Source organism: Tachysurus fulvidraco, chromosome 26 (assembly GCF_022655615.1).
Source record: "Tachysurus fulvidraco isolate hzauxx_2018 chromosome 26, HZAU_PFXX_2.0, whole genome shotgun sequence".
Lineage (NCBI taxonomy): Eukaryota > Metazoa > Chordata > Actinopteri > Siluriformes > Bagridae > Tachysurus > Tachysurus fulvidraco.
In genome coordinates this window covers 12,676,028-12,703,632 of record NC_062543.1, presented here as the reverse complement: position 1 = coordinate 12,703,632, position 27,605 = coordinate 12,676,028, and the positions used below count along the sequence as shown (strand labels likewise).

Here is a 27,605-nt window from a genome sequence, read left to right as displayed (position 1 = left end):
CTGTACTGTACTTCTCCCTGCTGACAGACTGACAGCTGCTCATTATCACTCAGCGCTTCTGCTTTTCTACAGACACTCGAGTGCCCACGTACTGTAAAGGCTCATTGGTATGCTCGCAGTGTATTCACACCGAGAGGAAATTCCATACCCGGACGTCTCGGCGGTCTGAAGTTTTGAATGTGTAGCTGACTTCTGACTACGTTATTTTTTTTTTTAACAACCAATCTGCACTAAAAAAGAACTGAGCCAATACGTTAAGCAGCAAATGTATTCAACCTCAGGCAAACCGATTGAGATTGAATTTGACTCTTTCATAGTGGAAGTAAATTCAGGCATTCAGAAATTCAGAAGCCTATTTCAATAACCCTGTCTCCCGTCCTGTAAGAGGCAGACAAGGATATTCTACCGGTTCAATACTGTGTCTTGTCAAACGCAAAAGGCTTATGTACCTTTGGGGAGTAAAGGACCACTTTTTATGACTTGCATGTTCACAGCTTTTGCACCAAGGTATTACTCACACTATACAAACATCCTTGTGGCCAAGCTTTGAGCACTTGACTCGACGCTTAAGTGCACCGGGTAACACCGGCAATCCAACAGATGGATGGAAAGCAGCATGTAAGCTAAGAGGCGAGGTGGTTATTCTGAGAAGCCTGCTGGAGGGTTTGTTAGAGGTATGGAGTGGGGTGGGGGATGTGGGCTGTCATGTCTACATCTGTGCTCCATGCTCAGCTTCACTGGCTTATTGACCTCCTTGTTACCACTCATACCTGCTGTCTTTCTGTGCACCCATTAGGGTATCATAAATAATCTGCTCTATGCTTGCTACATATTATCCCATTAGGGATGCACTGATATTGTCTAACCTATTTAGTATTAATCAAACAGGGATGTCATGGAACCTTTTAATAATCTGTTAGAGAGTACTTTATTATTTAAAAACTGCATCTATATTGTTTTTCACTTCCGTTGCATTGAATTCCTTGCTGTCAAGGACCAATGGTAACTAATGATGGTATTAGATGATGGTGTCAACCAAATATCCTTTTCCCAATCTGGTCTATTTCACTATGTTATTTATTTTAGGTGTATATGCTGGTACAGAAACTAGTGTTTTTTGCCTAACACTTGCAAACTTTGGGATTTGTTCCTGAGGTTTGACAACTCTTGCAGCTTCCATCACGTTGTGTATGTATGTGGGTTTCCTTTAGGTTGTATGGAGTTCTGTCCACACCACAAAATCATCCGGTTAGGTGAACGGACTACTCTCGATTCCTTCTATGTGTCATGTGAGTGTGTGTTTGAAGCCATGATATGCTTTTACTCCCCCAAGGGTAATCCTGCTCCAGATCCATGTAGCAATGCTTCCATGTCCACATACAGATTTTCTTGACCCCATTCCCAAGACATGTGTATGATAAGTGGTGCAGAATGTGGATGGATGGATGGCTAAATTTTGCAAAGTGCCTCAGGCTTTGTGATGCCTTTTCCATTGTGCTAAGTGCTTGCAATTGTTTTACATTTACAGAAACGGCTTTAGCTTCGAGCCGCTCATTTGATGGATCCTTGAAACTTTCAAAGTATGTAAATAACCGACGACTCGAAGTAGCACTTTGTCAACTATTATTTAAAAGAATAAGAACATCTTTAGTCAATCAGTAGACATGGCACGTTGTCAGCACCAACATGGCACATCTTTGTGATTACTCAATGGATAATGGATGATCTGGCTGAATTATTGTACATTTATAACACATTCTTGACTCTGGATTCTTGAATTCTTGTTTTAGTCTTGTTTTACTCTTGATTAGTCAGAAGGTGCTGATTAGTTTATAACAGCAGCGCTGACAGTTGTTAAAATCGCTGAAATGACCTTCTACCCCCTCAACACGGATAATACCGCAAGCTTAGTCACAAGCTCAGTGCTACTGTAGATACTGGAAGAGCAATTACCATGTAATCAAGAAGGATTGTGCAACCATTTCACCTGGTCACATGATATCAAGTCTTCATCATTGAACATTTGATAACTTCAACAGAAAAGACTTTGTGTTAATGTCGAATGAAGCTGCAACTTGACTACATGGAGTACAGTTAAAGGAAAGAAATTATTTATAATCGCACTCTTCGGTGTCACTCAGATGAGGATGAGGACGGCTTCCCTTTTTTATGCCTGGTTCCTTTCAAGGCTTCTTCCTCGTGTCGTCTCGGAATTGAATGGAATAAAAATTGAATGTAAAGGCTTGTAGCATTGTGAATGTATCGCAGCTGGTTGTTTGAATCGTGGTACAACGGCACCACACTACAACTTCTCATTTGCCCTAGCACCGAGCCTGTGGACTCTGTGGAGCTAATAAATGAGTCACGGATAAAAAGGACACGGTGCACACGCTGCTTACCTGTAGTGCTCCGGATATGCTTCAAAAACTTCAGTTTTTAATTATCTGCTTGGCTGCTGCATAGTGCAGTTTTAAAATTAGGTGCCAAGGCCATTGTCGATATTATTAGCTCAGGGAATGCTAGATCTGTCTGACCAAGAACTCAAAGAAGCGAGCGGCTTAAAAAAAGATGCTAGCCAGATGCTGCCCATCTCCTGGATTACCTTTAGCCGCACACTTATTCTATGCATAGAGGTGCTTTTTTGGCGTATTGATTCTGGCACCTCCGGCTGTGCCTTATCTCACATAACCAGTTAAAGCATCTGCCACAATACAACTAGTATTAACGTAACCAAATGCTGTTCGAATCTGAAGGCAACGCAGAACCCAAATACAAAGAAATATTTCATCTGCAACATAATATTTCTAAGTGAAGACGATTGGCTTGTAGAAAGCAAAAACAAGCATGCTGATTTAGATCTAGAAAAAAAACGCTTTTGTGATCGTATGCCTATGTCGTACGTAAGGCTGAAATTTCTAAAAATTCATTTCAGTTCATCTTAAGTTTCTAAAACATTAAAAAGCTTTTGGGTTTAGGTCCAATTTTCTACCACGAACAGAACTCTTTACTCTTTTCTTCTCTCCTTGTGAGCAACGTTCTTCATCTTCGTCGTCTAAGAATTAACACAAGCAAAAAAAACCTCATTATTATTTCTTCTTCTTATTATTAGTATTATTATTACACCCTTATTTTTGGTTATCTACTGTACACACTGTTTATCAGATTATACATAAATGAGTGCTGTTTATTTGTGGTCTTAAATGGGAGTAAATAAAACCTATCTAATTATAGGTCAGAGGTAATAAAACGCGATGAATAATGATACCCTGCTCCCACGAATATAATGAGGGATAATAACCAATTGCCATAGAGTCATACATTTATCAGTAAGCGTACATCATTAACAAACATCCACCGCTTTGAACACAGGCACAGACAAACAAAATAACAATATTAATAACAAAAATTGCTTGGTGCCAGATAAAACAAATAAACAAGTAAATAAATAGATAGATAGATAGATAGATAGATAGATAGATAGATAGATAGATAGATAGATAGATAGATAGATAGATAGAGTCACGATGTGACACGGTGAGACAAAGGCGAGTGAGGATCCAAATGCAGTTTAAAGGTTTTTACTAAACAAAACACAAACAAACAGGCAGGCAACGCGGAACAAACAGGAAACGGGAACATGGACGTGCACACACCAACAACGACCAACAACATTGAAGTGAACAGACAGAGTATATATGGTGAACGAGAACCAATCACAAAACAGAGACAGACAAGGACTAAGACAAAACACCTGGGGAAGAGAATGAATGTAATTAGTGTCCATGGTAACAGATAGGTGGGCGGGGTCAACAATTAACATCAGGGAAAGACGGCAGACAGAAACAAGGGGAAAACACAGACAGACACATTACAGATAGATAGATAAAAACAACAAAAAGAAAACATCTGTTTGGTTATGCAAATACAGTATGTTTGCATTACAAATTGTTGCCTTGGCTGTCTTGTATTTTGTATCTTGTATACACTGCCAAAAAAAAAAAAATGCTGGCAAGACAAGAGGAATGTTGGATCATCAGGAACATTCTGTCAGCTCGAACTCTGTGTATGACGAGGCAATGAATATGTGTATATATCCCGTCAACCTCAAGCTTTAAATATTTCTGAATGGGTTCCTTAGAGCAAAGTCAGGACGTTGTGAAAGCAGTAAATCCGTGCATTCTATTTCACTTACGGTATTGAATGTGTGAGGCTTTCAACAGAGCATCCAAAGGTCAACCTAAACCAGAGTTCCTCACTTAGCCTCAATCCGTTCAATTTTCCTTCAGAAACCTTCTGAGATTTCTCCTTACGAAGCCGCGCGTAACCTGCGAACCTCGTGATGTTGTTTTGTCATCACTGAAAGCCAACGGTCCTTTTTACTACCTCTGAATCTTTAAAATACAATAGCAAGGAATTATAAAACTGCATTAAGGGAAAAAAAGAAAAGAGTTCTTAGTGTCGACTTCCGTATGAGCTGCATATTAACCACCACTGTGTAATGAGACATGACAGAGACGGGACGCAACAAAACCAGGAGCAAATTCCAGTTTTTGGTCTTTAGATCACTGGAAAAAAAACATGATATACTTATAATATAGAACCATTGAGGACTTTGGGGAGCACGTTATTATTCTGTAGCACGTTAAATAAAAAAAAGGACGTGATACCCTTGACGTACAGTAAGCTTAGAAACACAGAACAATCAGAACGATCACTGTACCCTCTAACATAATATAATATAAGATCGCTAGCTGATAAAATGACTTTCGAAGTTTTGTCCGGCGTCAGTGCAGCGTGGCCCTTCTTTACCTTGGAATATGTTACAGATTCACCTTTCGCCTTAAGGTTCCCATAGCAACAAGCACAATGTCTCCTCTTCATCGACTGTATTCGTCTCTTTTGTGGTAGCCATTGATCACTTTGTCTTTATACAATGATGCTTTTATGCCTTGTCGCCAAATCTTGACAATCCTCCGTGTCTTTTCGTTTTCCTTTGTGTTTCCTTGTGTTCCTCTGTCTGCCTTTATTAGTCTAAAAGCGAGGATTGTCCTCGTTGAACCTTCTCTTGCTTTCCGTCCGAAAAAGACGTGCGGGTTTATTACCTTAAAAGCAACAAATTGCTTTAATTTAGTTATTAAAATGCACGTATATGTTGTATATGTTATACTCAGCTACTAACAAGCATATTCGTAGGTTTTTAAACTGGAACTGGGCTTTTTTTTTGTTTTAAACATCTTTTTCCTTCAAGTTGAGTTTTCTCGCTGAACCCCACAGGTTGCAACCTGATTGGTCCGAAGTAAAAAGACATGAAATGTCTTAGCGCTGTGTTAAACTGAACTTTTAGAAGTTTTGAATGCTGACCAAAAAAAAAAAAAAAAAAAAAGCTGAAAGCAGCAATTTTTTTTCTAAAAGCAAGTCTTCCCTTAGGACTGCATGTGGAGGAAACGTGTCAAGTGTGAAAGCAGCTGGAGAGAGATGATTTACCACCGGGTTACGCCGAAGATAAAATGAAATGGGTTCCTCAAAAACATGGAAAGTTGAGCTGAGAAGGAAAATTGAGCTAATCCACGATAACACAAACACACTCCTTTATGTTGTATATTCTGGATTAGCATAAACCCACCTTCGTAAGATACGAAGAAGAAAATGGTTCTTACCTCCAGATACACCACCCAGGGCATAACCAGCGTTGCCACCAAGAGATCTGCCACGGCGAGGCTTACAATCAGGTAATTAGTGGTGGTCTGCAGCGCCTTCTCACGGGAGACAGCCATACACACCAGTACGTTGCCGAACACGATGACGAAGATGAGCAGCGTCAAGAGCATAGCATAATAGTTGTACTGGTGCTTGGCTTCGACGTCCGTGCCGTTGAACGCCTCGCTCCTGTTGTCGCGGTAGGTCTCATTGATGCCATAATCCGTGAGGAAATCCATGAGCTGCTACCAGGAAAGATGTCTGAAACTGGGAAAGACCGTAAAGTGTCAGAAAATACACGGTAAAATTTTCACTAAAGCAAAATGAAAGAATTTGAATCATTACAGAAAATACACAGAACTTAATATGCTATAAAGTTGTTCATGTTCATGCCGATTTTAGCTTTTGAGGCTCACAAACTTCCAATCAGTATCACTGAAGCCCTGAAGGTGCTTCAAATGCTGTACATTAATGTTTTGTTAATTTTCAATTTTTTTAATTTGTTAATTAATTTTTCTGGTTTATTTAGCTAGTAAAAAAATTAATCAGCTATGAGCTGAAGTGATGAGGCCCAGAGTCGCAACCCTGTTGTTTATTATGCTACATTATTGACTAAAGAACATCATGTTGTACTTTTTGTTCATTTGTAGTTACAAAACAATATTTTGTTACCAAGAAACTGCAAAATCTTAAATGACTGAAAGATTTCCCATGGCACAAAATGAACTGATTTTTACAAACACTGACTGGAGACTGCTTCCAAAAATTAAATAAACCTATACCTAAAAATCCTAAAAAATAAATAAACAAATACTCACACCTCTTAAACAAACACTATATAAACAATCTAGTAAACCCACCTAAACAAACACAGTAAACAAACAAACAAACACTATATAAACAAGGTAGTAAACCCACCTAAACAAACACAGTAAACAAACACTATATAAACAAGCAAGTAAACACACCTAAACAAACACAGTAAATAAACAAAGACCTACACCACCTAAACAAACAAACAAACACTATATAAACAAGCTAGTAAACACACCTAAACAAACACAGTAAACAAACAAATACCTACACCACCTAAACAAACAAACACTATATAAACAAGCTAGTAAACACACCTAAACAAACACAGTAAATAAACAAATACCCAAGCCACCTAAACAAACACCCACATAAACCAACTGATAATAAACACATTACACAAACATAAAAACTATACAAATACTCATAAAAAAACTGACAAGCACTGTTAAAAAAATGTATTAAAATAAACAGATACTAAACAAACAAACAAGCACACAAATCATCTTATCTCAGAGAAGCGATAAACTGACTTAACCGTTTTCTTTTAATAATACAAAAATGTCTCGTTACCAAGAAACCTGCAAAATGCAAACTCGTGAAGACTTTCCCTCGGCAGACCCTTACTGACTGTTACTGAGCGCTGGCAATGGAGACTCCTTCATAAATGACAACATGTCCTTTTGGCTACTGTTATGAGTTAATTACTAAGAGTTATTACTAAGAACAAGAGTGCTTTAATATAAAACTGTGGTTTGCCTTGCAGTCATAACGACTGTACGAGCTGCTGTCATAGAAAATAAATCAACACCTGCTGAACACCTGCTGCTTTGAGAAACCAATAGTGCTATGAGACACACGAACACACAAGTCAGCAGAGGCTTTGTGTGATTATTAATTTGACATTTCCAACAGCAAATTACATCATTTCATTACGATTAAAATGTTAAAATTAATTACAGACACAAAATCAGACGCCAAGAGGAAATATTAAGCGTTAAAAAAATACAATCTGGAATGCTTTTGATTCTGTGAGCTGTATGGATTATTAAACTGTCAGACCAACAGGAACAAGCAGTGAATTCTAGCAATACTGTTGCGTGTCAAGCTAATCTTCATTTGCAGGGATAATAGCTGAGACGACCACATTTCAGCCGCACACCTCGGTCGTTCCGCCTTCGATAACCCGCATCGAGCGGAAAAACATTGATTTCGTCTGTGAGTGAGAAGCGCAGGCTCTTACATATTGATCGGGTAATTTAAACATATAAGCGAATACAAATAAGCAAATTTTATCTTCTTCGGTGTGAAGCAGTGCATGCATGTCGATGTGCATTGTTAAAAAAAAAATGCATAATAAAAATAAAAAAATTTTATTATTAATTTAGATAATACCTTATTGTAAATATCATGCAAAACCAAAGAAAAAAAATAATAAGCAACACCTAAACCTCCGAAACAATTAAACACCCACAGAAACACACCTCTAAACAAACAAACAAACAGTAAATATACAAATGCCTAAACCTTCTAAACAAACAAAAACCCCATGTAAACCAGTTGATAAACATCCCTAAACAAAGAAACAAAAAGAAATAAAGAAATAGCTAAAAATCTTAAACAAACTTTAAACAAACACAATAAACAAATAACTAGAAACACTTGAACAAAAATACAGACCAGCTAATAAGCATCATTAAACAAAGAAACACAAACAAACAAACAAACAAACAAACATAAAACACCCATAATTCCCCAACTGATAACAAACAAAATAACAAAATAAACAATCGACCAAATGAACAATACCCAAAAATCCTTAAACCTAAAAAAAACCCAACAACTTATAAGCATTCTTAAACAAACACAATATACAAATATCTATAACTTCTAAACAAACAAAAACTAATATAATCTAACAGTATAATATAGTCAACTGCAGCAGTTCACCAGTAAAACAAACATATACCACAGCAGCTCACTCAGAGACTCTGTATGAAGTCAGCTGTGCTGTACAATATGGCCCGTGAAGAAGGAATCATATCATTTTTTGCAGCCATATAAAATGGTGAGTGAAATATTTCCTGAGGAAGTAATTATCCGCTGCTGGAGGAGAGATTTAGCTTTCAGTTGAAGGTGAGTTTAGTAAAGTCTAGTGCTGGAAAATTGCGTTGCAGATAATAATTAGACGTAATACAAAGGTGTTCATTAATCCATTTTTAACCCTTTTGTCCTGGGACTCGAGTTTAATATATTTCTTTATTGTTAATTACTGTTTGTGGTTGTGCATTGATGTGATGTTTACGTGTATCTGATGCGTTTGCGGAAGTGTAGTATGTTTATATCGTGTACAGACAGCATTCTAGTCTAGATTTAATCCCGGAACCTGCGGGTGGGACGGCGTGATGATGTGTTATATTCATTCATTGTTTGGATTCAGGAGTTGGTTTCGTTTATGTATTCCTTTTCTTTGTTTATGTTGCGCCCCGAGACTGGTCATAACGTCGGCTCTCCGCAGCAACGTGAAAAGAAAAAGGCACAAATCCTACGCTACAAAAAAAACAAAAAAAAAAAACAATGAATGTTAATAAAGTCCTAAACCACCACAACACTCACACAACCCACATGTCTGGTCCAACAACAAGCACCTCCTGAGCTGCATAGCCACATAAAGCATAGCGGCAAGCAATCAGGGACACAGCACTGGGTCAGGAAGGCCGTGTACAAACAGATCGTGACCGGAGAGCAGAGGCAGAACACAGTGAACCCCTTCGCCCTCAAACACAAGCAACGGAGGACACAACGGAGCAGAGAAAAAACATCTGAAAGCAGATAACTCACAGCAGAACTGCAACTGGGGGATGTGGTAGCTTAGGGTTTAAGGTGTTGGACTACTGATTGGAAGGTTGTAAGTTCAAATCCCAGGTGCACCAAGCTGCCACTGCTGAGCACCTGACAAAGGCCCTTATACCCTTCCCTGCACAGCTGTATAAAAATGCAGATGACATAAATGTAAAGCAAATCACTTCATCTAGTAGTTTCTTTAGTTAGATGATGTAACAGCTCCTAGCGCTCAATCTGTGTTCACCATCGAACATGAGGTAAACCTCTCACTTTTCATATTCGTGTCACATTTATTCTCCCTATTACACTAAGTTACTAAGTTTTAGCTAAACTGAATAAATAAATTAAAAAAAAAACCTCACCATGACAACCTTTCTTCCTCCCGAGGACAATCTTCTTCTATTAACAGATTACCCACGCAATTTAATTACTTAAAAAGGCGTGACATGGAATTAACTGAAGATAATCAATAGTCTTTACAGTCAGAATCTAGAGACCACACACACACACACACCAAGCAAAATGTGATGCTGTTTCACTCATGATTTCTTAAACCTTGTTTAAATGAATATCTCTATTGAAGTGTGTTTTAGCTTCAATCCGACAGGAAAATGCTAAATCGCTCTATTTGTTTTGCCACATACTGTGCAGCAGATGCGGAAGTGGTAAATACAACTCAGTTTGGATTGCGGGTTGGAAGATACGTGTATTAAAAACAATTATCATCGAGGGTGCTTGAGGAAGAAAAAAGCATGGCGTATGTCATTGGACATGTCCATGTTCGGCACTGAATGTCTTTGTCGTGTCCCACACCAGAGTGGAGGTTAATATGAAGCTCATATGAAAGTAGACAGTCGGGAATTTAGCAATTTGTGGTGTTTCATGTTTTTATCTAGCCTACTAGGGGCAATATATTAGGTTATGTACAGGTTAATTTTTATCTCATACAAATGCTTCTGTCTTTAAAGTAAATGGTGATATCAACCCCATTTCATATCAACCCCAACCACTAAAATTTGGTGTAATTTGGTGTTATCCTGTCAAAAGGAAAAACAAATATCTCACAGTTCTATCAGATTCCACCTTCGACAACCTTCCAACAACCTCTTTAGGACCGTTAGCTAGCTAGCGAAAATTGTTTAGGCCATATTAGCCTTGTCTTTCCTTGATAGTAACAGAGATGATGGATTAACACCATAATTACTGTGTCAAAGCCACACATACTGTACATATCTGAGGAAAATACCATTTTAGACTGTTAAAATGCAAAGGTTGGTGAAGATGAAAGCTCTATAGCTTTATAATTAGCAGATACATGAAAATGCTAGGTCACACTTAGATGGATTGATATTTAATTATATTTGTTATGATGATGCAATAGCACCAATAACAAAGAAACTACAGCCCTAAGAAAGTCTTAAGAAAAGTATGAAACACAGAGAAATGCTCTTTCCGCTTCTTCTCGTCAGTGTGTGAGACCAATTTTATTTCAAATTGTCTTTGAATTCTCTTTGATATGCTGAAATCAAAACAGTTCGCCTCTGAAGACGCTCGTCAATGCAGCGTGAAATGCCAAGTCGCCATTTTATTATTGTATAATTCGGGGTGGAAAAAATGACCGTTCTTTTATCCGTCTCATCCCGCTGTCACAGTAATGAATGAGGTCTCGAAGAAAAGGCATCGGAGACATTTTCAGGAAAGGGGTCCTTTTCACTTTCCTCTAGCAGTTAAGTGAAGTGCTGCTGAAGAGGTGAAATCTTCAGGATTATACATTCTACAAACCTCGTACAGTCATAGTTATTTATAGTCGACTGTGGAACCGGGGCTAATTAACTGCGCCAGTTTTTTTTCAGGGTCACCAGTACTATAGGAAAAATTATTCTTGGTCTAGGGAATAGCAGAAAAATTTACACATTCTTGTAGATGACTAAAGCTTAAATAAAAGCAATAAAAAGCTCCATTCAAGCAGTGCAGTATTTCTGATGGTGGACCAGTTGGCTGAGACAACAACAACCAGTGAAAATGGCTCCAACAGGAAGTAGATGGAAAAAACAAGTCTTACACCTTTAGCATATGGAAAACACTCAAAGAGTCGGATCTCTGCAAACTCAACTTACAACTTGTTTAAACTAAACATTTTATAAATTACGTAAAGTTTTGGTCATACTTTGGCAGAATACAGTATCATAGTGGTACCAAATCATAGTATTTGACAACCCCAGAGAGCACAAGCTTGTTTCATGGCCAAGTGGCACTACAATATAACAGTGATTGATGCAGACTTCCAGATAAAATGGCACCTGTGACAGACTGAGCAACATCCCTCTCTACGGATGACCAAGAACGACTGGGACATTAAAAAAAAACAGTGAGCTGCTTCAGCCATTTACTCTGTCCAGGTCATTCTTTTTGAACTGCTCTATATGATCTCCAGTCGCATCATTGGAGAAACCTACAACCTCCACCCATCACACACTACCTCTACTCTACTCATTACACACTACCACTACTCATCATGCACTATCTCTACTCATTACACACTACCTCTACTCATTACACACTACCTCTACTCTACTCATCACACACTACCTCTACTCTACTCATCACACACTACCTCTACTCATTACACACTACCTCTACTCTACTCATCACACACTACCTCTACTCTACTCATCACACACTACCTCTACTCATTACACACTACCTCTACTCTACTCATCACACACTACCTCTACTCGACTCTTCACGCACTACCTCTACTCATCACGCACATCTACTCTACTCAGCACACAATACCTCTACTCATCACGCACTACAATTACTCTACTCCTCACACATTACCTCTACTCATCACGCACTACAGCACATCTACTCTACTCATCACACACTAACTCTACTCATCACGCACTACATCTACTCTACTCATCACACACTACCTCTACTCCACTCATCACACTACCTCTACTCAACTAATCACACACTAACTCTACTCATCACACACTACATCTACTCATCACACACTGCCACTACTCAACTCATCACACACTAACTCTACACGCACTACATCTACTCATGACACACTGCCTCTACTCAACTCATCACACACTAACTCTACACGCACTACATCTACTCATGACACACTGCCTCTACTCAACTCATCACACACTAACTCTACACGCACTACATCTACTCATCACACACTACCTCTACTTCACTCATCATACACTACATCTACTCAACTCATCATACACTAATTCTACTTTTTGCACAGCAGATATTTTGCACTGCACATATTGCATACTTTTTTTGCACTGCATTTTATTCACGATATTCATGGTGTTCTAACACAAATCTGCATATATATATATATATATATATATATATATATATATATATATATATATATATATATATATATATATATATATATAATATCCCTTTCGCACCTAATTAAGTCTATATCTGTGTGTACATAGAATTGCAGATTATAAGTCTTTCATGTATTTTCTTTTATCTTATGAAGGTGAAAAAAATTTCACTACACTGCATAAAGGGCATGGATGTACGTGACAAATAGAATTATCATTTTTCTTTTGGATTCTGTGGATGTACAGTATGCATTCTACAGTATGCAGCACTTTTTTTTCTAACATGTTATATAAAACTGCCATAAATGTCTATTTAAGTGTTGTGAAAATTTAATGTATTGTATGCAATTAAGGGCTTCTTGTATTTCTGCACAATTGATTCCGAGACGTGAGGTGCATTCTATTGTCCTCCAGAAAACTGCAATTACTGCTAAACTAAAATGATGTTGATGTTGTTGATGAGGATGATGATGATAATTTGCTTCATTAAATATGCAAAAAAAAGTTTTATTGCACTCCCTCACTCTCTCGATCATTTATAGTATTTGAATTGCTTTCCGTCTCTCTCTCTCTCTCTCTCTCTCTCTCTCTCTTTCTCTCTCTCTCGATTAGATTTGGCTCTTTCCTGTCCCTCTCTAGTTGTACATTGTTCACTCCTTAATTTGTTGTGATGGTGTTTGATGCATCCCAGTTGGCGTTCCAACTCAACCCCCAGACACACTGTTGATTACAGGATCATCAGCTCGAAGGTATTTATATGTGAGTATTTTTACCCTGCTTATCGTGGCTATATTGATCAATAAAATACCATAATCCTTTAATCACCCTTTGAACAATTATTCCACTCTCATCCTTTCAGTGAAACCCATTTTCTTTGCTGTTTATTTGTACTCACTGTCTTCCATGTACAGTGTTTAGCAGTGGTGCTGGAAATGCAAGAATCCGTTTGTCTCCTCCTGTGAGAGATCTGAAATATTGTCAGGACAAGGGATTAGACTGCTGCTGAGAACAAATAAGACTATTTTAACACGGGTCAAGTAACAATTACCGACTGGCGCCCTGCAAAAAACAGATGGAGCATGACATTTAAGCTTTATAAAGGGGTGTTTCCTGCTTCTCACTGAAGCTCTCTGACCTCTGAGCTCTCTGACCCCTGAGAAACTAGCCTCGCTTTCTATCTTCCTTTCTGTCACACGTGCCACATATGAGTGCCGTTCCGTCATGTTTTTAGCCGTCAGGATGGCTGATTTCCAGCACAATGAAAAATAGTGATGTGTAACAATGCCTTACGGCTGTGTCGGATTAGCATGATATCTGTCACAGAAAGCTACATATTAAGCTCCTTCATTTGTCATTATAAAGTCTGCAAAGGAGGTCAGATCGCATATGGCATATGCAAAATGGTACATATCAGATGGTTAGGTCTCAACTCCACGGCATTACCGAAACAAATTGTTCTGTGACACGCATCAATAAAATGGCCTAAAGGCTGATGCAATAAAAAAGATGAGGAAACCTTACAGTATGTAATTGTCAAAGAGAGAGAAGTCCGTTTAAATTCAGATTCCCAGACATGTCTGCTGAGGACGTGTGTAACAATCATTGTTCGTTATTATAGCTCAATGCCTTTATAGTGAAGAAAAAGCTTAAAGCTTGTGCAAACACGTGCAGCTGTCCGTAAAACCCGAGTACAGATTGTAAGAAAAGAAATTCAACCTTCATGTAAATTGAATGCAAACAGAATAGTTCTTGATGCTCGCAGAATTAAAGGATATTAAGAAAAGGACGTGACGATCAGAGATGACACGACGACTAAGGTTACATCTGGTAGCCAAAGGTCAAAAGTCAAGCACGTGTCATGATTTAGAATTCTATAATGTGGCATGTGTTTATTCTCACAGGTTGCTCCAAGAACAAATGTGTATGAGGGAAAAAAGCACTGACATTTCTGCACAATATGTTAAACAACGCTTAAAGCACTGTGTAAATTCGCCCTTTGTGTGTTTCTGTACAAAGGTCAAAAGTCAGTAATTGGTAAGAGGAGAAAGACCTTCAGGCAACAGAGTAATGTCGAAAGAAAGGCCACATGTCCTCTTTGTGGTAAACAGGAGAGAAATTAAAAAATATATCAGTTCGGAAAATCAAAAGAAGCAAAGAAACATTTAGTATGAAATCTCTTTCTTTTTTTGCACATCCTTGTAGATAACAACAGAAAAAAAAAATCAAATCCCATATTTTTTAAGTGTGGAAATAATTTTTTTATAAAATCCTATAAACAGTAATCAGTATTTATCAAATTGTTGTAAGAATTAGAAAGAGAATGGAGCTGAATGAAAGGCGCCATGAATAGGGAATCAATCAAACAAACAAACAAACAAACGTAGTGTGTCAGTGTGCCAAACCTAGACAGTTGTTTCATGTGTGATAAATTCCACAAACCTGCTAAACAGCCGACAGGTTTCCGGTGCGGTCGTGTCCACTGTAGGGATAAATGGAAGTGGCAGTAGGGCAATTTATGTGGAGTCCAACGGGGAAAATTGTTTTGCCAAGTCAAAGCTGGACACAAAAACAATGGGAAATATACCTACAAGCAGCAAATAACGGGTCCAAGCACCAAGAGTGAAGCCGTGTCTGTTTCAAGATCCAGTATCATGTTATTATTCCACTGCGTACATACAGTACATATGTGCTTTGAGCCACAATGCATGCTATATAGTGGAATTATGCCACTGTTTACACTGAATGCCACAAAAATTTATCCTGTCCCATAGACGTATTGAGCAGGAAAAACATTCTTTACAATTTTTGTTTTAAATATGATGAACCATATAAGTGGGTGTGGTTCTTAAGGCGTACTTCCGGTTGCCGGTTGGTGACGTGATGACCGTGAGTACGTGACTACAATATGTACCACTTCCTTTTTCTGTGGTGCAATATTTGAATTGATTTCCTGTTAAAGATACCAAAAAAAAAATTTCAATTTAGCATCGTGGACATTTTCCCATCAAGCTGGAAAAATTTACTTTTCTTTCCCCTTGTCTTTCGAGATAATATTGGACAGCCCTGTTTTAGCTGCATAAACGTGTCTGTTCTACATAAAAACATGCAAAACAATATATCCTCCTGTCAGCTTCAATACAGAATCCGTGTGAAAAAAAACATCTGACGTGGTCAAATGGAGATCTGCTGCTCCGGGGTATACTGAACAAGATTCAAAATATAAAAGCTTTCAGGTAGGTAATAAATGCTTAACGCTGGCTTTGCAAAATGGAGTCCGGCAAAATGCGATGTGACAGAACAACCTTTTTCATATGAACTATTCAGGAAACAATAGTATGTGGTGTGCTCCAAATTATGTGCACGTATCCCTGACCTGCTGGTGTGGACAGATTGCACGTCCTATCCGGTGTGACCATGGTAATGAATCAAATTCTGCAAGCTACTAAAATAACATAATAGGTATAATACTGTACACAGAGGTCCATCTCTGACTTAAGGCCAGGCCACCTGCATCCAGACCTGATAATTCAGCACCCAGGCTTCTCCGTATAGCCCTGGGTGGCTCGCAGCTTTGTTCTGTGCCTGTGGAAGTTAACTGGGAGAACCTATTACTCTCTATTTCTCTCATGCCCTTTCTTTCTCCTGCCAATACAGCTGAATTTCCCAGCTGGCCCTGGGGCTAGTGGAGCTCTGGCTTTGCCTGGCTGGCACCCCATGTGCTGTCTGATCTCATATGTGAGCCAAGTTGTTTGTTAAAAAGAACAGAAATAGAAGATGAGAAGACCTACTGTACATATGCTGATACATAATGTGTGTCTAGTTAGTGACCAGTGGGTTACACACCACATGTAATATTTGACAAAAGCTGCAAGGGTCATCCAGATTTGTACATCTGAAAAACACACAGAGGAACATATACCATTTTAGTGACCAGCTCTCCTCTTTAAATTGACTTGAGTGCATGCTAACGTATTATTCTAAGCTACAGCAGCAGAAACATAACGTACAAAACGTAGCAGGGTTTTTGAGGTATCCGACAGTTGATCTGACAGTTACTGTAGTTCGATGCTTAAAAGAGTAAAATGACTTTCCATTCATTACCATAATTTATTCTTACACGATCAAGTTGCGTACTCCAGTGGTTCACGTCCATCAGAACGTGGTTCCCCGAATCCCTCTGGACTTTAAATCACTCTACAGCGACCTCAGAAAACCTGGGCTGTGTAATCTGCTATTGGCTTAAAGAAGTTAAAATTGTCACTGTTGCTGTCACTCTTAGCATATGGTCCATAACTTTATCATACACACCAGGTAGCAAACCAGCTCGGCATTGCTGACCAGAATAAACAAAACAAATCTATTTTTGGCTAAGCTCTGCTACACACTAGTGACATTTTCTTTTAAAGGTGGGGTGCACGTTGTTTGAAATCCAATGTTGACATTTGAAATCACCAAAACAAACACGCCCCTAACCCAAATGGGTGTCACCCTTGTCTTGATAGCTCCATCCCCACATACATACGCAACCCAGGCAACTATTATGGCGGAACCTGTTGGGGCAGCTGGCCGAGGGTATGTTTTTATCAATAAATGAACTCAATGAGTAATACTATGGTATGCTCATTGGCTACACGTTTGTTTTGTTAGTCGGCCCGACTCCGTTTTCTGAAGCATTTTTCAAACAACGTGCATCCCACCTTTAACATATTCTCGCAGCCACACTCATAACTCGTAACTACAATGCGATAAACACTGATTATTAATTTAAAGACATTTTGGGAACAATCAGGAGATTTTGTTCAGGATAGGGAGTTATCTTGAATTCGTGAACGATGAGGTCTGTTTCACATTTCGGGCTTATTAAACTATTTACACATCAGTTAAAAAAATTTTTTTTCTATGATTTATACACCAGTTCTTAGTTCTTTTTGATAATAATCCATTTATAATTGCTCATTTTAGTTCCTGCACTTTAAAATTGCATCTTAAGCTAATTAAAAAATAGCGGATGACATTAATTTACAACTTGTCCCTTAAGCTCTGGATGGGTAATATTTAAGAACATTGGCAATTTAAGAACAGTCTTGCAAATAAAGTTAAGTTCAAGCCATGTTTAATTTGTCTTGTTGCTTGTAACCTTTCCCTTGAGTCGGCTGTAATGTGATATCGCTTGACACCGACGGATAAAGCTTTGCAAATTGTTTCTCATTTCTGCCAGTGGGGAAATGTCTACTTTGTGTCTTGTCACAGATCCGGCTTGGAGCTCTGACAACGATTCAATGATTATCCTTAATAATAATCCTCGAAGAATGTCAGGGATTCCTTCTGAATCATAGTAAGGCTCTTTTATTCATATATTTAGCAACTCGGTTCATTTACGTCTAATAGTTACTTAATAAAAAGTTTCGTATCAGTGGTTAAGAAGGTGTCCCATAGCAAAGCTACTAGCAGCAGAGTCATGAGACATAGCAGCAGGGGCTTGTTCTCGGCAGCTGAGTGGTGTTTGGATCGATATCAATCTCTAAACTGGAACAATAAACACAAGCTCGGTGTAAGTGGCTTATCCAGCAAATGCTCTGCTTCTGCACTGCTGGATGATCAAACCAAATTAAATAGCAGATTCTATGGTGATGCACTCAGTGCACCAATGTGTCAAGAGTTTAGAGATGCCATTCAATGTGTTCCATCATAGCAAAAAAATGCCTTGACAATTACCATGCTACACTTTATTAAAGTGACTTTTAGAAATTTCTATTGGAGAGCATGACCAGGGTTTCATCAAACAAAGTCAGGCCATCCTTAAAAATATTCTTGTTTGCCGTAACCCGACGGCCCCTGTCAATTTAGGACAGACTCAAATTTATTTATTTTTTTTTGCTTTAAGTCCGACCGACTTGCCGGTTGTAAATTTGCGTTAAGGCCGACCAATTTTTTTTTTGTACTCTTCAAACAACTAATACAAAAGCAATAAAATGATATTAATTATATTTTAGTAAGTATTGTAAATATATAAATTGCCTAGGCCTACATACAAACGAAGGCTATGTTCTTTCTTTTAAATAAAAACCTGTGATGTCATCTATGTTTACACTACTGGTTAACGGATGTCAGACTACATTTTAATTCATTAAAACAGCTCGACACCACTTTATCTTGGCACGAGGTTCTGGAAAAACTGTTCCCAGCATCAAAATAAAGTTTGCAATGATGCGCCCGAAGGCACGGGTTGAAGACCCAGTCAGTGACGTCATGGTATGCTAATTTGTTTAAAGTCATACCTACTGTTACGTAATCACCATCACCAAAATTCTACTTTTTTTTTTACATTGAAACTTTTACTGTTACTGCAAACCAAAATATGTTTAATTAATTATTTTCAGTAACAATTTTCAACTAGTGTAGTGCTGTGAGTTGGATGTGAGTTTTTCAGCTCATATTTTTGGAATTCCATGTAAAACAGTTGTAGTTTCATGTATGTAATTAAATATGACTGAATTACGACAACTTTTGAATTGTTTAATGCTTAAAGATTTACGGTTAGCTACATACTGTAAATACACAACGATTCAAAGTAGTTATGTTTGTTTGTAATAACACTCCATTAGACAGTTGTGTCTTAACACCACAGACTCTGAACCCATTAGACCAGTCATGTTGTCACTTGACTAATAAGAGCAGAAACAGTCGATTTAAATTAAAAAGAAAAAAAAATCTATGAAGGTCTGTGAAAGCTCTCCACTTTTATGATGAAAGTTCTTCAGATTAATATCTTTTTTGTTTGTACGGTATAATTCACAACACGGGACTTGAAATAGAAGCCATTGTTTTAAAAACAATGTTATTGATTTAGAGACATTAATTATCTTGTACTGATCTTCTAAAGCATTGTCTTTTGCCAATTCTTGTCTGAAATGCCTTTAAGTAATCACAAATATCTGAGTGTTCATCAAAGTCCACTAAAGCCTTAGGACTAGCAATAGGTTTATTCACATGGAGACACCCGAGAACAGCTTGCTAGCTTTGCCATGTATACCGATTTATTACATGACTGCAAAAAGGTGATATTAATAATGTAATTGAGACATAATCGTTTTAAATGATGTGCCCTCTGTATATCCCTGATATACAAAGCCATTATAAAAACTCTGTGTTGTAGAACAGCAGCCACTGTTTATCCCAAGTAGATTAAGTTACAATTTTTAAGCCTTTCTGAACAAACAGGTGTGGAAAGGTAGGGCATTGTGCATTAGAAAGCCAGAGAGATTGGAAAAGGGTAATTCTGGAGGTGCTAAACCCTATCAGGGATAGGACGCAAAGAGACATCAGCCTGCTCAATAAACATTATTGTAACTTCTATCCACAAATGAATGGCAAGCCTTTGGGAGATTAGAGCACTCATATTTCTTCATCTCTGCTGTCTGTGCTGTGGAGTCTTGGGGGAAAAAATACAAACACGCTCAGCTATAACAGGCAAGAGTAACCTTTAAAATGTTCTCGGCACTTCACAGGGGTCATAAACCATGGCCGATTGAAATCAGCTGCCATTGAAAGCTCAGGTGGGTGAACTGCTTGAGAGAACTGAGAATTAATCTGGGCTCTTCAAATGATTTTTTCCCAAATGATAGTAGAAGCCCAATAAACATGGAAGCTCGGTCTTATTCGCAATAAACAAATGCCCTCAGCACCATGGACAGCAGCCATCATGCCGCACGCAAGATGGGTAAACAAGAGGTACAGTCAAAAAGTAACAAGAAAACGTGATGGAAGGAGGAGGCGGATCGTCCGCTGCAGCTGCGAAGAACGAGGACCGAATAACAAGACGTGAAGTTTGTGAAGATGGTGTTCTAAAATACACCATCTTTACAGCATGGCTGGGTTCTAAGAGCTCTTTCTTTTTTTCATTTAATTTTGTTTCAAATAGCAAGCTAATCAGGAGTGAAAACGGCCACTCTACAAAACGCTTCAATCGTTTTTTTTTTTCTCGTCTTCAAATTGTCACATTTACATCAAGTGCAAATTGGATTTTAAAACCATTGAAGCCTTTTTTTACCTCAAATACATTTGGCCACCTCACAGCTCGGGGTTCAGCTAATGTCTTTGTCTGTGTGGAGTTTTCTCCTTATATCTGCCTGGGTTTCTTCCAGGTTCTCTAGTTTCTACCTCACATAAAATAAAATAAATAAATAAATAAATAAAAAAAACCATTCTTGCATCCAGCACAGAATTATCATAAGTGTGCGTCAATGGACTACAGTTGTTATATTGTCCTGGTTAGTCACAATGTATAAGTGTACAGCATTGACATTCACATCTATTAATGACTACTCTTTTTTTTAACCTGTGCATATTCTTTACTTCGGTAGTCCTCGCCCTTTTTTCATCACAAGCTTTTATCATACACATCAACTACACAGAACAATATAGCAATACTGACAAGATCATAATAAAACATCAATTTTTTTTCTAATCAGCACTACAAAGTGTCATACCTTTTATTTGTCTTCATAAATAACCTTCTGCACCCTCTGTTGCATATTCGTGGTGACACCTGGGTCCTTGCATTGCGTTTACATCAACTGAGCCTCCTGTCGGTATGAATGGAGTGACTTAATCATCAAGAACCTCATGTAACCTCCAGATATACTGTAGCTCTCTCTCTCTCTCTCTCTCTCTCTCTCTCTCTCTAACTCTCTGTCTTTCTTACTCTCTCTCTCTCTAATTATTTCTTCAAAGAGTCTGTGAAAGTGAATTTGACTTGAATACAGATTCCCACGTCTCATGTACTCTCGCAGTTTGGTTGTTCTGGAAAACTTCTTCAGACCTAATGACCTTGAAAAAAATGCCATTTTGTTGCTATACAAGTCAGACGGAATTTCACCGAATAATCACCTTGACTTTCACATTCCTACAACGCATTTTAAACTGCTAAAACAGTAAAAAAAAAAAAAAAAAAGGTAAGACATGGTAGGAACCAGCACGAACCCTGAAAGGGTTGTTGGTATGAATCACGTGAAGCAGCAAAAGTGCTAACATTCGCCTATCAATGGACAGTTTGATTTATTGCAGGGATAAAACTCATGGTGACCCTGAAAAGAAAAAAAAAAAGAAAAAAAAACAAGACCTCTCGACTGGCTCAGGTGACATTCAGGTAGATTGTGCTATAAAAACAAGGGGAATTGCAAACACTTCTAATGCTTCTGGTTTAACCTGCAGGCTCCATGTGTGAGATTATTAAGTACTGAATTACAACCTTAAACCATAAATCTGATCGATAGGCCACATTTCACAACATTGTGATCTAAAATAATGTACTAATTCAAGGCTAAATAATCCTTGAATGACATATTATTAATACATATAAGCTCTTTACAGTTTCACTAACTACATCAATATCCTAATCCCATTACTTTCTTCACCGATAGCAGGGCAAAGGGTCACCTTTAATCTTTAGACGCAGCCATTAGCTGCATGAGGCGTAAATTGCAAACTTCGTTTCAAGAGATTTAAGTGATGGGTAACATTGTTTCTATGGTGATGACACATCAAAATAGACCTCGGATGAGTAGGAGGAGCCGGCACGGCATAGAATGGTCTTACTTTGTTCTTCTTTTTAGAGTCTAGACACATTTTAAAGAAAGGAAATTGCGGTGATGCAATTTTATGTCATTTTAGAGAATCTAGTATTATTGTGACATTAAAACTCAAGCTCAATATTCATTATAAGTCATGAATATGTTTATAGTCTACACGGCAGTCTGCATATCACTTTATTTATCTGGAAAATCAAAAAGTAAGATATTCAGTTACATATTACAGATATAAAGCTTAAGTTTAAGAGCATTATGGACAGAATGTTTTTGGTGGACACGTCAGACAGAGGAGCGGATTAAAAATTAAATAAAGCTTCTTTTTAACGATGCATTTTAATATATTTTTCTGTGCTTGCGATTTTATTTTTTCATAGTAAGGTTGGCATTTGCATGAATTTGCCCTGCAGCGTTTCCAATATCCTACAACACAGAAAACTTTTATTCAAAAAACATCGGAAGTTAAATGCAGAGAACCAAAACGTTCACATGAAAATATGACCTTGCAGACCGATAGCAGATTCACAGAAGATTCCCAGCTCACGCTAATGATTCTAACGATACGGACATAGACGGATGTCAGAAATAATTAGCTCTCAAGATGCGTTCGAGAAGAACCAAAAAATGCATTGAGAAAATAAATAAAACAAATGCTGTAAATATATAGCAGCTCTAACACTGTCATCTCTAAGTACAATGTGCAAAAATTAAGTTCTAAGATAAAAAAGTGTGCTTGGAAGAACATGTTATCGTTTTCAAAAAGTAAATGTTAGTCATCTTACGTATATTAAAAACACAGCACTGTTGAATTTACCTTTGTGACTGACCGGTACAATGTTGACTGATCTTTTGTAACAGCAGCTCTGACATCTGTTTCAACAGTTTTTGCTGTAGATAGCCGATATAATCTCTAAAACAACTCGGGACCTCCATAGACAATCTATATAATATAACATTTTATATATATATATATATATATATATATATATATATATATATATATATATATATATATATATATATATTACATACACCATATATATATATATATATATATATATATATATATATATATATATATATATATATACATACACCAGTTAAGCAGAAGTTTCCAGATTCAGATTCAATTTTATCGTTTGAGACACACACACACACACACACACACACACACACACACACACACACACACACAGAGAGAGAGAGGGAGAGAGAGAGATACACACTTGTGAGGGAACAACTACTTAAAGCTGCTTATAGTAATGCTATCTGTACTGTAAGTAATAGCAAGAACTACCTTCTTTTGTAGATAATGCTAAATGTAAATATACAGGAACCCAAAGTTTTTACTTGTGCATTTTGACACAGCACAATATGAGTGAACTACACTGACTGAAAAACAGGTTGGTTATAGGAAATTAGCAGTTCATCTGTGCTAATTACAGAGCTTGTGTTGTATGTAACGCACTGAGCATCTCTGCTACAGTAACACGGCTTGGACAGTGTAGTGTTCAACTTCCGTATATTTGAGCAGTCTTTGACTGTTTGCCAGCCATTAGGGAAAGTATGGACCAGATGCTTTTTGGAGAGAAGTGTTTGGAGGAGGACTCTAACAAGCCTCAGATGAGCTCATTAGGGCTGTGTGCCAGCGCCGTTTCCTAACAACTGATGGTGTCCCTGGCCCGCCTCTGTCTCTGCCTGCTTCTGACACAGTGTGAACCAAATGGGGTGGCAATCCCAGATAGAATTCCCAATGGCACAGAAAGACAGAGGCAGACTCAGTCAACTCATGGTGTCTGATCTAGCACCCTGGGTAATTCTGTGTTGGACTTATCTGCCCTCTGATCAGATCAAAATGCCTCTGAACTAAAGGTTTTGTCATTAAAAAAAAGGTATATGGTTTGGTTATGAGAAATTAGCATGTACAGTAAATATCCATGAAAATGAGAAAATGTATATATTCCAAATATTTCAGTATTGCAATACATCACGGTATAACATAATGTTCATCCGGTCTTGAAAGGACTAGATTTATTGACTTGATATGTATACTGACCTTTAGATCCAAACATATCACTCCAGACCTTAACAAAGACCGCTCGCTCGTTCATTATAAAATTAAAAATAAATAATTAACAGCTCATTGTAATCAATCCAAATCTGTTCCATTACTCTTATTCAAAAACTAGACAAAAAAAAACTCGTCGTACATAAGAAAGATTTCGGTCCTGAAAATAAGACCGTTCCAAACTCCTTCCATAAATGTTAAATAAACATTTCCTTTTATATACACAATAATATCGTTGTTAAATACTATTTTAATCCCTTTATATCCCTTTATGTGATTTGGCTGGTATTATGGTGACAATATCGTATTAGAATCAGCGTGTGATTTAAACCGCAGCCATCATCAGTGTCAGAGCTGCTGTTATTACACCTTCTGACCTACCGTGATGAATTCCTAGCTCCATAGTCTAAGATATGATATTTCAATTACTAACATGTTTATGTAGCACCATAGTTCTATTTCAACCCTTTACATACTCTGGATTTATAGCGGTACGCAGCTGTTCACCCGACTTTTCCGTCGCGCGCGAGGACGCGTTCGACAGCACGGCCAGACGGAGAGAAAGACAGAAGCACGATTATTCATAAAGAGATGAAAATAGCTGAATTAAACAGCAGCTTCAAACAAAATGTTTGCAAGACCGACATTGCTCTTCATCACAGCTGTGTTTTTGAAAGGTCACTAGCAAAATTCTCAGCACAGAGAATGAGAAGAAGGCCAAAAAACAAACTGCCTCTGGCTAAACACGTTCTGCACTGTAATTAAACTCAAGCTCAAACTAAGTAGCAACCCTGTTACACAATATACCATAAAACCAAATTGTGTGCCGTGTCTCTTAGAAAAAAGCTGTGCTCATACAGCTGCTGTAATCCTGTGCAATTACTTAACACTTAGCTGATTCGTACATAAACCAGAAGATGCCTAAACCTTTCTCCAGTAGAGGGAGCATTCACAGTATATATTTACGCATATGATTGTGATCAAAAATTAGTCATGGCCCAAAGCCATGCAATTTTTGCAGCAGCTGTAAGACACACAGTAAGCCAGTGAGGAAAGAGGGAAGTGAAAATAACAACAGAGATAACAGATTGGGTCATACGCATTAAAATCTGCCCTTGTTCTGTGTAAGCTGGGTGAAGTAGCGGTCAAATACTTTGCTTCGAGGAGCAACTAAAGGGCATGGGGGGTAAAATAAATGTTTTGGATGTTTTTGCAAACAAACGTGTATAAAAATAAATGGATTGTTGAACTGTTCATGTCCAAGGTCACATGCTTGACATTTTCAGCAGGAATTTAAAACCACTTGCAGTTTTCACGACAGTTTTGTATGAAAATCAAAACTTGTAAATGTACTAAAGGTAAACTCATAAAACTCTATCGTTCATTTGAAAGAAAGATAAAGTCTTCCCGAGTGTCTGTAGAAATAACAGAAATCACTACAAGTAATCACTGGCAGCTCACATCTCCAAACAAAAAAAACAAACAAAAAAAAAACACACAAAATACCTGGTTTACTTGCATTTGGGTTAAATCAAATTTTAATTGCTTTGTCACGGAGTGTCACCGTCCCTGAAAACGTCTAAACAGCACTGAATACGTTGCTCTGTTCTCAGCTGCCTATAAGACCACACAAAAAAATAAATGTCAGGCTTTATAGGATATTCAGGTACTGATGAGAGTTCCAATAGAGTAGCTTTAAAATGAACCTGCCGGCCGTACATAATATAGCGCAATAAATAAAACCCAATAACATGACTTGTAGAGTAATTGCTTTCCAATAGCTCATAAGCAATTGACCAGCCATCAGAACTGCCTCATCCTGTTCACACAGGTGTGTATATTCCCATCAGTCATTTCAGGCAGTGATCTTTAAAACAGCATTCCGTCACACGACAGCAGACTCTCTTTTGTTGGCGCTAATATTAAATATTGCTGTCATCACTCTTCATTTGGCACAGAAGTGTGAAACGCTTGGCTGGAGGGTGCAGCAGAAATATGGTCATCATTGCCATTCCAGCTACACCTGTCAAGAGCTGATGGACCTGCTATCATCAGAGCAAAATCATCGGTCACGGAGGGAAATTGGATGTTAGCCACAGGACGACAAAAATCGAAAAAAGGTCAAATACTGTATGTGCGACCGGTTCGAAAAGCTCAGAGCAGCAAAGCTTCGAACGAGATTTAAATCATGTTAATCATCACTTTTTATGTTGACATTCGGGTTTTGTGCTTGTGCATGTTTTAGCATACAGATGTAGACAAATTCAGTTAACCTTTGGTTCAATCCAAAATGAGGAATCTGGGTTACGGTGGAAGATAATCCAGCTTTAAACTCTCCCCATTATGCATTCATGAGGAAAGCATAAAGGTTCAGACTGGTACTAACTTCACTCAGCTCACCTGAGTGAAGAGAGAGAGAGAGAGAGAGAGAGAGAGAGAGAGAGAGAGAGAGAGAGAGAGAGAGAGAGAGAGAGAGAGAGAGAGAGAGAGCATGGCAGAGAGACACAGAGAGATTCACAATGACATGCAAACACAGAGAGAGAGAGAGAGAGAGAGAGAGAGAGAGAGAGAGAGAGAGAGAGAGAGAGAGAGATGGGTGGCACATGGAGACATGGAGATACACAATGAAATACACATGCACAGAGAGTGAGAAGGAAAGTGAGCTAAGATAGAGGGAAATCAAGGCAGAGAGACACAGAGAGATCCACGGTGTCACACACACACACACACACACACACACACACACACACACACACACACACACACACACACACACACACACACACGCTCGCACAGAAATTCAGGAACAAATCCATTCTGTCATATAATGAAGAAACCTCCCACAGAGTCTCACACACACACACACACACTTGCACGCACACACACAGGTATGGTATAAAAATCACTCCATTACTTTACCAACTGATGTACATCTATTGTACCTTATCCACCTACCACGATGTAACTGACTGTAGACCATCTGTTCGCTATGCGTAATTTGTCAGCCATTCGTGTTCATCATTGGAGAGAGACCACCAACGCACCTCCACAAAACAGCACCTCCCCTGAACATATATTATTTGGGCAGCAGCTCATTCTCAACAGCTGTGACAAAGACACCGTGGTGTCATGTTAGTGCCTGTCGAGGTGGCACACGTGTGTCACGGCCATCAACTATAGCGTGGGCTTTAAACACCTCAGTGTCACTGCTGGATTGGGACACAATCC

The 27,605-nt window shown here is 38.2% G+C and overlaps 1 protein-coding gene across 1 annotated transcript in view; it reads right to left on the bottom strand.

The window, feature by feature from the left end:
- The window catches only part of drd2b (dopamine receptor D2b), a 37,052-nt gene that overhangs the window by 7,277 nt on the left and 2,170 nt on the right, over positions 1 to 27,605 (bottom strand). The window contains exon 2 of the mRNA XM_027178580.2: positions 5,658 to 5,964. Within this exon, the coding sequence (XP_027034381.2) occupies positions 5,658 to 5,936 (279 nt within the window). The 5' untranslated portion in view covers positions 5,937 to 5,964. The remainder of the gene's footprint in view (positions 1 to 5,657; positions 5,965 to 27,605) is intronic.